We start from the raw sequence: 15,474 nt of genomic DNA, 5'->3' as shown, positions 1-15,474 counted from the left end.
GACTTGGGAGGGTCTACCCATATGCTGTGCAGATGTTCCTGTACACAATGCCAGCTACTTGGTTGTGCCATTCAGTGTGTGCTGTTCCTGCCTGCATCTTACACCCTGCCACTATGTGTTGGACTGTCACTGAGGCCTCTCTGCACAGTCTGCATTTTGTGTCCTGTCTAGTGTGGTAGACCCCTGCTTCTATGGATCTGGTGCTTTGTGTCTATTCTTGTGCTGCTATGATCAGTACCTCAGTGCTATCTTATGGTCCAGCCCTTTCCAGCCACTGGTAGGATTTCCCAGTGTCAACCACCTCAGCTGTTTGTCGATGGTACATCCTGTGCAGGGTCTAGTCTTGCCATGGGACTTCTGCTTGATCTTCCTCCCATGTCTGCTGCTGCCTATATATATCCATCCATCCTCCTTCAGCACAATTACAGTTAAGAGTTACTAAGACTATTATGTTCAGGGTGGGGCATAAAGAAAATTGAATTTCTAATTAAAAAAATAAAAAGGAAAGATGGTGTTACTCCTTATATATTTATTGTATGTCGGTTATCTAGCTCACATGTAGTTTGTTACAAAGAGCATTTTCATCAGTACCACAAGTGTTCTAAAGAAGTTTTCTTTGGTTTAGCAGAGAGAAACTTAAGAGAAAAATAACCATTGAAAACTGAGACAATTAATTTTCAAGGCATGATATCTTGCAGCTGTGTCTAAAATATCTGAGCCTCAGGCTTTGAATTTCTGCTTAAGTTTTCATGAGTCCAACATAACATATCACTAGAAGAATTTTTTGTTTGAATGGCAAAATAAGGCAAACCAGTGATACTCTCAATTAACCAAAAGGGATCTTTCAACTCCTCCCTGTGCCCCCATTACTTCAGATTGAACAACCTTCATCTGCATTGTGTCATGCAGCCCAAAGCCTTCCAGTGTATTCATGCTGAAAGAGATTTTTCAGAGCATTCATGATGACAGAAATTATACTGCTGTAGTTGATTTGTAATAACCTATGATTTAAAAAGTAAAATGAAATATTTTTAGAGAGAACATTTATACAGTATATTACTATGGCAGAGGAAAGAGAATGACCCTAAGAATTCTACCTGAAGTGAGAATCTTAAAAATTCCAAGAGGGATTGATTTGCTAAGTACAGCTTTCTTAAAGATTTAATGTTGAGCTTTGTGTATACAAATCTAGTGTGCATCTGTGAAGCTACTGTATTACTGACCGTATGAATACATTTTAAATGGCTTCCTCACTCACCATGAGCAATGGCAATGAAGCCAGGTTAACTTATTTACTGTACTCAAAATGGTTGAGGACTCACAGAAGTTAGAAAGGTAGAACCATTTTGTTGTGTAAGTTTGTTTTAAAAGTTCAAAGTGAAAGTTGAGAAATCAGAAAGGGGATGCAGCAGCAAGATCAGTCATGACATCGCATATGTGGGCACGGGTGCTTATGTATATTGTAATCCTCTCTAGTCATTAAGTTGACTTTTTTTGTGGTATGTGGGTTTGAAATTCTGCTTTGGCTTTCCTGAATTGAAATTAACCCAGTAAGGAAATGCAGGTTTGCTTGGTGGTAAATAAATGACTCAAACACATGGAATATCAGGGCACTTGAAATGTGGGTTCTGCACATTAATCTCAGGTTTTATTCAAGGATCGTTGCCCATTTACAATAATTAATAATTCATATATAATTCTTTTGGAATTGGTTATGGAGTTATATTAATTATATTCAAGGGAAGTTATTGGTAACTGGAAAGAAGAGCCAGAAACAAAGTCACAAAATAGCTTTGCATAATTAGTTGACCTTCTGAAGAAGAATGAGTATAGAAAAGAATGACTTCACCACATTACAACCTGCTAGCATGAATTCATGAGGCTGTCAGTGCATTCTTGTTTGATGATCTGCTGCTTTAACTCATACTGAATCTGTACTTACTGGGAGATAGAGAAAAGAAAGTGTCTGTGGTACAAAGGGAATGGTCTTTTTTCATTGCCTTTCTCACCACTGTGTCAATTAGAGTTTGTTTCCTAATCCATCTTGTTAAGTAATTTTAATAGTTTAGGTAAAGCATAATTGCTCACTTCATTAAACTGCTGTTGGTGAATTCATGAATGAATTCCTTACAAATCTCGCTAACCTATTGGAATCATTGGGCTTTCTGAAGTCAAGTGAGAAAGCTACAAAAAAAAAATTAGTAATTCTACTGTACAGCCTTTTATCATAAATTGGCATACTGTACCAATTTTAAAACTGTAATATTTGAGCCATTAAGTTTGCAGGCCAACTTCAATTCTGCATTATTCAATATAATATAGTGGTGTAAAGAAGCCATCACATACTTTAATTTTAAAGGTTTTTCTCCTGCCTTATCATATATCTTGAGGCAGAATATGAATTTTCTGTTTCTGTTCTGAAAAAAAAATGCATATATAATTGAGGAACAGAAAAACACTATCCTTTTATATTAGTCACTAAGGATATTGATTCTGGAAAGTTTTGTTCAACTAAGCATGCTTAGAATTTCTACATTACTTTCAATAAATTAAAAAATCAGATATGCATGCATGGCCATGTAGTTTTAAAAGGAAGCCTTTGTGGCTTTTCTAACATAGGGATGTTACCCACCCAATAGCTCCATTTGCTTATCTGTATTGTATGTGGTTTCATTTAAGCATGGATGTGTCCATGAAATCGCCAGAAATCAAGGTCTACTTAAATGTGGCTTTTCCTTCTGTTGCTATACATAATTAAATTTCATGGGAAATACATATTTAATGTTCATTATCAAAGTAATGTTGAATATTTTCTGTAATCAGAACTGAGTGCTTTTATTTGAATTACTTTAAAGACCTTTCTGAGACATGTACAACAATTTTAAAAAGACAGTAAGTGTCACTAAAATTTGTTTGGGGGGGAAAAACTGCACCAAGCAGGTCTCCCTAAAATGGGCTTGAGAGTGAGGGTGCTACCTTCAGAATGATTGCCACCTCCCTTGCCTCCAAAGTTATAGGACCTGGAGAAAGGCCTCCAATATTGATCTTGTTGCTTGGCCAGTTTGGTCTAGTGGTTAAGGTGCTGGGCTAGAAACCAGGAGACTGAGAGTTCTAGTCCTGCCTTAGGCATGAAAGCCGGCTGGGTGACTTTGGGCCAGTCATTCTCTCTCAGCCCAACTCACTTCACAGGGTGGTGGTTGTGGGAGGAGGATGGAGTATTAGGTATGTTCGCCACCTTGAGTTATTTATAAAAATAATAAAGGTGGGAGATGATATAGATAGATATAGATATAGATATATGAGAGAAAGACAGGATGCCCTTTTAAAGTCCTAAATAGCTTGTGTCATAACTATTTGAATTTGGCTAAAAAGAAAAATGGACTTGTTGCCATCATGGTTGTTTTAAGACAGATGAGTGGTGTGCTATTCAACTATTTTACAGCATGTACTAGCAGTGGAAAACAAAAAAACCTTCAGCCTTTTTTCCAGAAATGATCTGGTAGTCCTAAAATGAATGGACTAGGCCACAACTAGTTTGGGTTAAGAATAGTGAACATGATAAGATCCTGAAGAATGTTAGCAGCTCTTAGAGTGTTCAGGCAAAATAATTAAAGAAGTACAGTACCTGTACCAGGTATAAGGATGCTGTTTATACTTCTAGAGTAGGATACTTCCCAATGTTGTATGTGGTTTATTGTGCTTCTCTTATGAAGTGATTTCAGGTTTTCATTTTGGATCCAGTTCCTAGATTGTGCAGGAATGAGAGGACATTCTCTAGAGCAGGCCTGGACAGCTTAAGAAGGTACGAACAAGTCCAAGAGAATGCTGATGTGGTTATGAGTAGAGTCAAGGAGATTGTAAAAAGCAAGAAAGCTCCTTTTAAAAATGGAAAAATGGAAATCTTGCCAAAATAAAAATAGATATCAGTACAAATGGTGGCAAAATAAATTTGTTGATAAGACAAATAGAAAATATTTTTTAAAATACATTTTATTAAATATTTTAAAGAGAACATAAAAACTAACCCCAACTAATAGAAAATAGAACAAAGAAAGGAGAAGAAGAAAAAGGAAAAAACAAAAGTGCAGTGAGAAAGAATAAAAAGAAATGGAAATGGAAATATTTTTGAGGAGCATACGGCTGGAATGTTGAGAGTGAAAGAAATTATCAGTAGGAGGAACCCAGCAAAGAAGATGGGCAGAATCTTTAAATAATAAAGGAGTAAAAGGTGTACTAAAAGAGAGATGGCCAATAATTTTTGTGTCTCTTTCACTGCAGAAGATGTGGGGTGCCCTGAACTTCTTTAACTTAAAGACCTGAGTGAAATAGAGGTGGCAAGAGGTGAACTAGTATGACCAATTAACAAATTAAAAATTAACAAGTGACTGAGCTCAAATGAATCACTGCTGATTATTCTTAAGGAACTTGAATGTGAAATTACTGATCTACTGACAAAATAAGCAACTTAACATTAAAATTGGAGCCCTGAAAATTAGTCAACGTCATAATCCATTTTAAAAAGTGGAATAGGCAAGTTACCCTAATGTTTGTTCCAGGTAAAGTTGTAGAAAACAATGCTAAAGATAGAATTAATTGATCAGGAGAACCAATGTTGCTGGGGAAACATCAGCACAGTTTTTTGCAAGCACCTTGATCAAAATGTTGATCAAGTAGAAGTGATTTGGATATCAGAACATGTTTTTGGCATTAAAAAAAAAACACCTTTGGCAATGTTTCTTGTAAAAGGCCACTGAGTAAACTTAGAAGTCATAGAATCATGGATAGCTTTTTCAATGAAGGGAAGTTAGCAGTTGTGTGAGGGATCTCTGCTGTGACTGGTACCTTTTATTTGTTCATAAATGATCTGAATATAGGGATGAGTAGAGAGATATGTTAGAATGATGAAAAGTCAAGCACGTCGCAAACCAAATAGCCCTTTCTATACTGGTAGTTTTGTTTCATGTATTAGATGATCATTTATTTTAAGCCTGTGCCATGTGTGTGTATAAAATAAAAAAATATATAAAAGTCAACTTCCAAATTATTTTTCCCCTTCCCCCCTTTTTTTGAGGTAATAGTTGATTTAAAAATACAAATAAATACTGCATTTAACTACAAATACATTTTTGTTTTTCTCTTGTAGTCAAACAAAGTTCCTGTAGTTCAACATCCACATCACATGCACCCATTGACACCACTCATCACCTACAGTAATGATCACTTTTCACCGGGTTCACCACCTTCCCATCTCTCCCCAGAGATTGACCCAAAGACAGGTGAGTTTTTGAAAATCAGAGCCTGTTCCAAAGCCAATCAGAGTTTTTGGGTGCATTGCCAGAAGAAAAGCACAATTAAATGGATATATAAATTGAGGGGGGAAAGAGTCAAAATGAAAATGTAAGTTTATCAGCAGATATTTTGTGAAATTCTGGAAAGAAAAAGTTATTTACACGTTTCTAACTAAAGGGTAGGTAGGGATTCCAATTAGGAATTGAGAAGTATGTTAATGAGAGACTATATCTCTTAACTTCTGCTACTGTTTCTTCATCATCAGGAATTCCACGACCACCTCACCCTTCAGAACTGTCTCCTTATTATCCATTGTCTTCTGGTGCCATTGGACAAATTCCTCATCCCTTGGGATGGCTCGTGCCACAGTAGGAATTGCCACTCTAAATATCCTTTCTTGCTTTGTTTTTCTCCTACAGTGGGAGTTGTTCTTCGGTCAGTACAAAGTTCTTGACCTCAACATGTGTTACTTCTGAAATAAATCAGTTTCATGAAGCCACAGGTGCTGTGATCTTTTGAGTTAACCAAACTTCACCTGCTCAAGAGACGTTTTCTCTATAGTTCCCTACTTTGTTAGGATAAGATGTAACACACATAGGTGCACATTACGTCACATTTATATTCCATCCGTGTGACATCCTTTATTTATGAAGCTCAAACTCGCCTTTTATGTTCAAAACAAGCTGCTGAAATACATTAGGTCAGTCCCAAGGTCACTAGCATGCTGTATGGCTAAGGCCTGCAAGCACAAAGGAGTCAAGAAATGCACGTTTGAGTTTGAAGTGATGTTCAGAGTAATAAATGTGACCCTGCATAGTTGGGATTTCTACAGTTATATCGTTACAATTACAGTCGATATTTGTGTTAACTTGATCAGTAAGAGAATACAAATACATTTAAATAAATAAGGGTTAAAGAAAAATAAATACATTATTATAATGTAAAGATTTAATTAATATAAATTATACAATACCCCATTGTATTCATAATATCACAAGGAAGCTTGAGAAGAATTTGAAAAGATCCGGCCAGTGCAGATATGACTGGAAATTTAGATCAATATAGCAAGAAGAACATGTGTTAGAGTTCAATTAATTAATGAGTTTTCAATTAATTAATGGATTCCCCCCGCCATTATCCTAGAAGGACAGCTTTCAAGTTTTAATATCCCTTTCTATATAAAAAAAAATCCATTCAGTTGTGTCTGATTCTCGGAGACTGCCTGGACGAGTTCTTGCAGGGTTTTTTTGGCAGGTTTTTCGGTAGTGGTTTGCCATTGCCTCCTTCCTAGGGCTGAGAGGAAGTGACTGGCCCAAGATCATCCAGCTGAGTTTGTGCCTAAGGTGGGAGTAGCACTCACAGTCTCCTGATTTCTAGCCTGATGCCTTAACCACTACACCAAACTGGCTCTCAATCTTACTTAGATGCTCTTTATTCAGAGAGAAATGCAACATTCTTCCAGTCATCTTGAGCATTTAATATTGTACTCTTCACCTTAAGTTCTTAGGCCGTGACTGTCCCAAAGAAGCCTTTCCCAGCTTGGTGCCTTCTAGATATGTTGAGGCTCCAGCTTGCAGAATTCAGTGCCATTGGTCATGATGGCTGAGAGTTCTGAGAACTATAGTCTTGATAGACCCGGAGAGAACTAGGCTGCACAGAAAACAAGCATTATTTTGCAAACATGTTATCAAGAGCAGAACGTTACTTTACGTTTACGTCATGAAAAAGAATGAAATGACAGTTCGTTATTTCAGTAAACATTCTTCAGATCTGGTTTCTGCTTCAGGTTTTAACACATGTTTAAGTGTTGGGGTTTTGTTGCATATAAGAGTGCCTTGATTCAGGCCTCTGTTGTATTCATGCTTTTTCTTGCACATCTGCAATAGTAGGAGTAGTAATAATTCATTAAACTTGTATGCCGCCCAACCTTCAACAACTGGGTGGCTCTCAACAATCACAGGAATTACAACAAAATTAATAAAAGATAGATAAAAGATGGCAAAGATGAAGAAGTGGGGGGTCTCACTCTTCCTTGCCAAAGGGCTGGATGAAGAGCCAGGTTTTCACAGTTCTTCTAAACAACAGCTTAATGGGAGGCCATCGAGATCTTGGGGAGAACCTCATTCCAGAGGCAGGCACTGCTACAGTGAAGGCACACTTCTGTAGTCCCAATAGATGACATTGTTTAATCGAAGGAATCCTGCAGGATCAAATTGGCCAGGCAGATGCTATAGGAGATAGTTGGCCCCTCAATCAGGTCCTACGCGTGTAGGGCTTTATAGGTAACAACCAGCACCTTGAATTGCACCCAGAAGCAAACCAGTAACCAGTGCAGCTTGTAAAGCAGAGGTGTTACATGGGGATACTGAGACATGCCCATTACTGCTTCTGTGCTACATTCTGGACTAGTTGAAGCTTCTGGGTGGTAAGGGCATCTATGATGAACTGAATGGAGAAGCTAATTTGATTTTTATTTCTAAGGTAATGTTCAATTAATCTGGGATTTTGCCAAGGGAAGATAGTTATGGGGGAAGTTGGCCAAGGAATGGGAATCTGGGTTTGATGATGAAGCTCTGCAGCACAGACTAATAGCAGATACTTGCACATATTACTTTTAAAAAAATCTTTGATTCTCAGGAGGTACTTTATAATAAATTCCATGTGTGTTCATTGGACTCATGGAGGAATAAAGGCTGGATAGTGCATATATAATTTCTAAGATCCTATCAGCAGTCAAATGATAAGTTTTGTAATTTAGGATAAGAAATGTATTTTTGGCAATCATAATGAAGAGAACTTGTCTCATCTATTTTAGGCAAGGACAGCCAGTGTATTCCATTCCTCCAGGTGGGTTTAGACATCCATATCCTGCCTTGGCTATGAATGCCTCAATGTCCAGGTGCGTTCAAGTGGGAATCTTAGGCCTAAGTCTTTCTGAAGTAGCAAAACTGTATCTGGGCATCCCATGTCAAACTAGGGTTGAGAACTCACATGCCCATCTATTCTCTCATAAGGGAAATTCTACATCCTTTATGTCTTAATCCTATTTATATGTGGGGAGACATTTTTCTTCATGAAGGAAGTATGCATTAATGTAAAGACAACATGCAATCTGACCTGATGTGGCCCAAATACAAGTTACCTACCACTGTAGGAGTTAGGCTTAGAGGGCTACCTGATGAACAGTTCAGTGATACTTGAATTGCTGTAGTTTACACATTAGAGACAAATTTAGGGAAAAAAATGTTTGCTGAATTAATTTAGTAATTTGCACTCTCTAGAACAGGGGTTTTGAAATGTAAACTTTTTTCCCCCCCCATTTAAGAAAAATTCCTGGTACCCCTGATCAACAGAGAAAGCTCTACTGATAGAAAATTGGCTGGGTTCAAGTGAACTTTTTTGCTGGCGGGGGTTGGGTGGGTTTAGTCTCTCATGGGACCCTCATCAAGTTCTCAAAGAACCATTAAGATTCCATAGAACACAGTTGGAAAAACACTGCTCTAAACCTTTATTAGGAAGGGCATTTATGCTGTCTTCTACATTTGTAGTTTATAAATCATCAGTATTCTGCAGTGCTGCAGCTGTTAGACTATGCTGTTGCCATTTTTCACCTTCATGATTCCTTATTTCTGAACAGTTGAGAGTCAGTACAGTTAAGGTGCTCGACTTAGTTTATATCCCTGTTTGACTACATAGCTAATTTGGTGATCTGGATGTGTTAGCCCAATCCACCTCACAAGGTTATTGTTGCAGGGATAAAATAAGGGAACGATACCCTCAGATATGACTTGATTTGGGGAAAGGGCAATGAGTCAATAATTTGCCAGTTTGGACCTCATTTTGGAGAAGCTGACTTCTGACTGAGAAAAGTCCAAAAATCAGAATGAATAGAAATTTCTAATAAGGAATAAAATTAGGTATCCATTCTATTTAAGCATTGTTTTAGAAGATGTGACCTATACAGGACAGGACCAAAATCCGTCCTCCCCTCAAGTAGTTATCTCTGCCTTAGTAGTTAACGCAATAAATTGGTTGTTCATAAGTTGGCCTTTGGTTATTGCCATTGACCTTGGGTTTTACCGTTCTTTCGGGGCTCTGGCAAGATGCTGAAGAAATAGGAAAACAAGGAAAGTGGAAAGGGGTGTGAAGAAATAATAAATAGGTGATAGTGATGGAAATAGTTAGATGCATTTGTTTTCAGCATACTGCCTTTGTGCTTCAGCTTGATGTCAAGCAGGTTTTCCCCTCATATGGTTCCTCCTCCTGCTCATGGAATTCATCCCTCAGGAATCCCGCATCCCACCATCGTGTCACCTATTGTTAAACAAGAGCCAACACCGTCCAGCCTGAGTCCTGAAGGAAGCTCGTAAGTAATAGATTAGCTGGCTGCTGCCTGAATGCCTTCATTTGTGGAATGTATAATGGGGAAACGGTTGCTATCAGTTTATTATTTCTTAATATGTTTTACAATGTACTTGAACACATGAATGTTCTCACAAACCCAATACGGTGCAACCTGACTGTGCCGTCTACTGTGCAGTATAAAACAGGCCCAACTAATTCAACGGATATTTCTGGGATACATTGTTTTTCTTTTTATTCTTTCCAGCCCAGTAGAAAGGTGGAAAGAAATTATGCAAAGAGGCTTGAGGCTCTGGCTATTCATCAGCACAATAACTCCCTGAAAACTGAACACAACAGAACCAGATCTGGCGAGAGGGGAGAGAAGCTTGAAAAAAAATGATCAAGTTCAAAAAGGGCCAGATGAGCCTCCAGCTGTGTGGAGAAAAATAATTCCCCAGTACATCCCTACAGAAAAGGCAGTTGGGCAGTAGCTTGGATAGTTGCTGATGCCTCTGATTATAAGCTCTCTGCCCCTTCCTTCCCACACCTTCCCTCTCTGTTATACAACTCTGAAAACAGAGCTGTTATTAAGGAGTTTGAAAGAAATCCAGAAGCTGTGCTCTGCATGCTTTTCCTAACTTGTTTAAACAAATGAAAACAACTCTTTTCTGTTTCTTGAACCAGACACCAATTTGGAATCCTTGACTCCTTTTAGATTAGGTAAAATGCCAGCAGGGCTTTTGTTAACATGTGACATGGTTGGAATAAATGGGATAGAGCAGATAACTGCATCTTTGTTGCAAGTTTTACACATGTGCATGTCACCCCTGCCCCGCTCCAGCTTATGAACTGTAATCATATGAGAACAGCCATCATGTACTGTATTGTATTCCTCTTCCATCAGCTGTCAAAGTTATGGAATGTTGCACATTCTAAAAATTCCAAAGTGCCATAACTGTGAAGTGAAGATTCTTTTCATTGATGCAGCATTTTCAGCACTATTCTTCTGTACCCTTGACTCAACAGACATGGTGTGAAATGAAACTTCATTAAGCAGCTAACCACCTTCTAATAGTGACTGTCTGTTAGAAATAATAATCCTTCACTGACCATCACGTTTTCTGTTCCATGTAAGTTGTTGGTGGAAAAAGAGTGCATAGATGTGTGGATTATGGGACTGTAATGAAATATGTGGCTATTCCAGAAAAATGCCTGTTATTGTCAAGAAAGAAGAGGAGAAGAAGCCCCATATAAAGAAGCCGCTGAATGCGTTCATGTTGTACATGAAGGAGATGCGAGCCAAGGTTGTGGCAGAGTGTACGTTGAAAGAGAGCGCTGCTATCAACCAGATCCTAGGAAGAAGGGTATAAGCAGACTCTTGATTCTTTGCCCCATTTGTGTCATGTGCTGCTGGCCCTACTTCATTCATTCAAGATTTGCTTGTATGACTAATGGACAGTATTGTTTTTGTGCAGTTTAATAATGTCATTCTAAGGACTTTTAAAGTCCATCTTCTGACAAGATAGAATGGGTTTGTCAGTTGTCTGGGATTACAAATTTACGCTTGGGCCTTAAGAGCAAAAATACCTTGTTTATTGAGTAGCTGATGGTGGAGAATAAACCAGGAATTGGTGAATTTTAAGGAGTCCAAATAAAATGGCTAAGGAAAGGATGTGGAGAGTGTAGTGGGCTGAGAAAGAGGACCTGAAGAACTTAGAGGAACAGGAAAAATAAAGGAAAATGGCAGAAACTCTGGCACAAGGCAGAGAGCCAGTTTGGTCTAGTGGTTCAGGTGCTGGGCTAGAAACCAGGAGTCTCTGAGTTTGAGTGCCGCCTTAGGCATGAAAGCTGGCTGGGTAATCTTGGGCCAGTCACTCCCACTCAGCCCAACTCACCTCACAGGGTTGTTGTGGGGAAAAGAGGAGGAGGAAGGAGGATTAGGTATGTTCACTGCCTTGAGTTATTTATAAAAATAATAAAGGCAGGATAATTTTTTTTTTAAAGGCGGTTCTGAAGAAGCGTCAGGTTCCAGGAATGCATAAGGGCAAGAGACAAGACGGCAAAGTAGGATAGAAAAGAGCTGGATCATGACAAAGAAAACGGATAATAGAGGCCATGCAGTATAGGGCTGAACAACTTTTTCCATAGGATCTAAAAGCATGACAGTTTCTGTTTCTTTTCGCTGAAAAGATGTGGGCTAACAAGGTTTGGGAGGCTGCATCCAGGTGGTTCTTGTACATGTACAGGCTGCCTGATGTTGCCTGTTGCTGTAGTGTTGTGATTTCCCAATCCCCAAAGATTGGGAGGGGTTGATGAGGAAATAAAAGAGTGAAAGAAATTTAAACTTCTTTAACCTTGCTTTGAACTAAGCAGTCAAAGCTTTGTTTTTAGCTTTAAGTTGCTACAAATATACAGTATATGCCTTCAATTATTTTCTCAGTATGATGTTGAAAGTGGAATGACAAAAGTTTAGTTCTTTTGTATGCAGAGTACCTTAATTTTCAATCACCATTTAAAGCTTTATTAGATTTTCAGACTACAATGTATTTTTATATGCTTCAGTGGCATTCATTGTCCCGTGAAGAGCAAGCCAAATACTACGAGCTAGCACGGAAGGAACGACAGCTTCATTCTCAACTCTACCCCACTTGGTCTGCACGAGATAACTATGTAAGTCATAACTGCAGATACGTATGCTTCAACAGTGGTACTTCTAGTAGTAGTCGTCGTCATCGTCCATCATCATCATCCAAATTTGATTCTGGGAACTTGAACTCTGCATCTACAGATCCACAATCCACTGTACTGTGCACAATTAAATATTTTTCACTTAGTGTTGGATTTTCAGAATTGTCTTCAAGGTTAAGTTGTAAGTAAACAGAAGTATGTGGAGGAAAGAAAACACAAAGACAATAATGTTAAGGGCTGGGAATAGGTAGCCAATTGCAGCAGGGAATAATGAGAGAGTCAGTTAGCTACACTTCTGAATATTCAGGGAACGTTTGCCTATACATTTCTAAAATGAGTCACAACAAGATATCCTAACAGTCTCTTATTTGGGCAAACTAAGAAATTTAAAACAATGATGAAGAATCAGTTAACCTCTTGAGAAAATATTTTTGCTTGCTCTCAACATTTGCCTTTATTTGTTGTCTACTGGAAATTTCTCATTGTCACCATATCCACAGTAAAGTCAATAAAGGATAAAATTCTCATGATGGAATGGCCAAATAATACATAGTAGAACATCTCATTGTTAAGCCTCCCATCTTCTGGGCTTTTGCTTTCTTTTCCCTAAATAAAACTTGTGGTTAGAGTTACCATGTTTATTTTTTGTTTCTTGACACTTCAAATACATTTGAGACTTTTTTGATCTTGAGAATTTAATATAATTTACAGAAAATGCATTGCTTTTCAGTGAACAATTAGAAACAATTAGATAGTTGGTTTTAAATGAGTTGATGAAAGCAGATGTTTCTATTTTTATAAACAAAGTCTTTCTGCAAGATATATTTAATTGGACGACCACCTTTTTATTACGGCGGTCGTCTTCATCATGAGTTACAGATGATGAAAAACATGCTGTCGTACTGTCCAGTGAATTGTTCAACTAAAATTGTTGTGTGTGGTATTTATCTCCTTAACTATCTCATAGTGGATTTTTCTAATCAAGTCTACAGTGTAAGTCTTACCTTGCTGCTTACTTTTCTTTCTAATGCTGACTTTTTGTCAATTTCTCACTTTCAGGGTAAGAAAAAGAAAAGAAAAAGAGAGAAACAAACTCAGCAACATATCCAGGAAACAGGAAGTAAGTACCATCGCCACTCCGTCAGTCTGGTCCTGATTGAGTATAACAGCACTAATCCCCCCCTCCAAATAAAAGGAAGCGGATAGATCAAAATTGCTATTATTTGTCTGTCTTAACAGTTTCTCATAATTGAGTGAAGTGTAAATGTTTTAAGAAACCTAGCTTCCTGATCTGTGTAGGAATATCTTACAACATCAAGGATTATAAGAGAAACAGAGATGTTGAAGGGATAGATTGAGGAAGAAAGAATAAAACTCCAGGTTGCTGGTTCCTGAAGGCAAAATTCAAAGAGAGCGTAAGATTACTTCTGGAGAGTCATAACTGAAAATAGTATTTCTGGTGCTGTGGAAAGACTGCTTTGATGTGGCCCTTACTGCAGTGCTGACGGGGAATGGCAGCTCTCAGAATGGGGAATGCGTGTTTCGACCAAGGGAGCAAACTGCTTTTAACCCTGTCAGTCCTTCCCCTATTTGGCTGAAGAAGCATCATCTGCCACTGACATCATGGTGGGAGATTTGGAACTGCATAGTTTATGGCTCAGTCTTCAACCACTGTTTTTAGCCTGACCAACTGTTACGGAGTTAAAAGGGATTGGGATAATTTCAGGTATAGCAGAGAGCAGGAGAGGGGGAAGGAATAAACACACGTGCACCGTCTTTGTTATTAACAGATCCGATGGCTTCGAAGAGCAAAAAGCCCTGTGTGTCATACCTGTCAGCTGAGAAATCCTGTGACAGCCCTGCCTCCTCTCACGGCAGCATGTTAGATTCTCCGGCCACCCCCTCCACGGCCTTGGCGTCGCCCGCAGCTCCCGCTGCCACCCACTCGGAGCAAGCACAGCCCCTTTCCCTGACCACCAAGCCCGAAGCCAGGGCCCAGCTGTCTCTGCACTCGGCCTCTTTTTTGCCAAGCAAGGCTGCGTCCTCTTCCTCCAGCTCGACTGGCCAGTCGCCTCTCCTGTCCAGGGCTCTGCCCTTCACCTCCCTGCCTCCCACAGCGCTCCTGACCACGCCTCCGACTTTTGCTGCCATGCCGTCTCCTCAGGCTGCCCTGGCCATGTTGCAGGCCCAGCCGCTGTCCTTGGTCACCAAGCCAGCCGAGTGAGGAAGGTTCCCCATCGTCTCGCCTCCCTGCGAAAAGCCCCAGTTGATATTCCGAAGCAGACAAAGCCACTTATTGGTCAATATTTGACCCTTTCTGAACTCCTCCGTAAGGTGACTTTTGAGGAAGAAAGTGCTCTACTCTCAGAGTTGTTTTCAGTAGTCTGTCTAAAGACCATTTTTATTTTTTATTTTTTTAAAAACCCACCACCACAACACAAAAATACTTCTAACAAAACCCTGAAAAGAAAACGAAGAACGCAAGCCAAGTCTTGTGTTTCTGTCAGTACTTCTTGGGCATGTAGACTTGTACAGATGGATCATCTCTCAGTGGTGTTTGCATGTTTTGTTATATTGCTAACTTTTGCTGTTCCCCATTCCCTTGGCCAGCCAGTGTTTTATTTTATATGAACTCTCCTCTCATCCTGCTGTTCCATTCTTCTTCTAAGAGACTTCCAATATTTACCAGAAGACACAATACCAAGAAATATAGTACCTCACTGTCATATTCAGAACTGCCGAGCCTCGGGGAGGCCAAATACATTTCTTGTAATCTGGAGTGACTGTCCGGGAGAACGGTAGGACAATCCATCCTATTTCCTTACAGAATCATTTTCTGTATCAGGCAGTAGGGGAATAGGCTTTGGGAAATTCCCTGTTATTTTAACAAAGGAAAATAAATCTGCATCTTAACTTGCTGTGTGAGAGTGTTCAATGAGGAGCAAACGGAATTTACATTTAAGTATTTCCATCTTGCACTCTGCCCCTCCTTTTCCCTTCATGGGTATGCATGAAGAGGAAAAGTGTTTGCAACTGATGCCTTTATATTAACATTGTCTGTCTGTTGGTTCCGTCCACTTTAATTTTGGTCCTGTTAATTCCCAGAACTGGGCCATAAATAATTCCCTCCCTAATGATCATTATGAAGTATAT

At 39.1% G+C, this 15,474-nt stretch overlaps 1 protein-coding gene across 1 annotated transcript in view; it reads left to right on the top strand.

Moving 5' to 3' along the window:
* The window catches only part of TCF7L1 (transcription factor 7 like 1), a 61,696-nt gene extending 46,458 nt beyond the window's left edge, over window positions 1-15,238 (top strand). The window contains exons 5-12 of the mRNA XM_063310871.1: window positions 5,144-5,276; window positions 5,555-5,657; window positions 8,105-8,188; window positions 9,512-9,655; window positions 10,838-10,997; window positions 12,196-12,303; window positions 13,381-13,441; window positions 14,112-15,238. Coding sequence (XP_063166941.1) covers window positions 5,144-5,276; window positions 5,555-5,657; window positions 8,105-8,188; window positions 9,512-9,655; window positions 10,838-10,997; window positions 12,196-12,303; window positions 13,381-13,441; window positions 14,112-14,545 — 1,227 coding nt within the window. The 3' untranslated portion in view covers window positions 14,546-15,238. The remainder of the gene's footprint in view (window positions 1-5,143; window positions 5,277-5,554; window positions 5,658-8,104; window positions 8,189-9,511; window positions 9,656-10,837; window positions 10,998-12,195; window positions 12,304-13,380; window positions 13,442-14,111) is intronic.
* Window positions 15,239-15,474: the final 236 nt, after the last annotated feature.

The sequence above is a fragment of the Candoia aspera genome, chromosome 9 (genome assembly GCF_035149785.1).
Source record: "Candoia aspera isolate rCanAsp1 chromosome 9, rCanAsp1.hap2, whole genome shotgun sequence".
In the NCBI taxonomy this organism is placed as follows: domain Eukaryota; kingdom Metazoa; phylum Chordata; class Lepidosauria; order Squamata; family Boidae; genus Candoia; species Candoia aspera.
The sequence above is the reverse complement of the archived record's forward strand: the minus strand, read 5'-3'. Positions and strand labels throughout refer to the sequence as shown.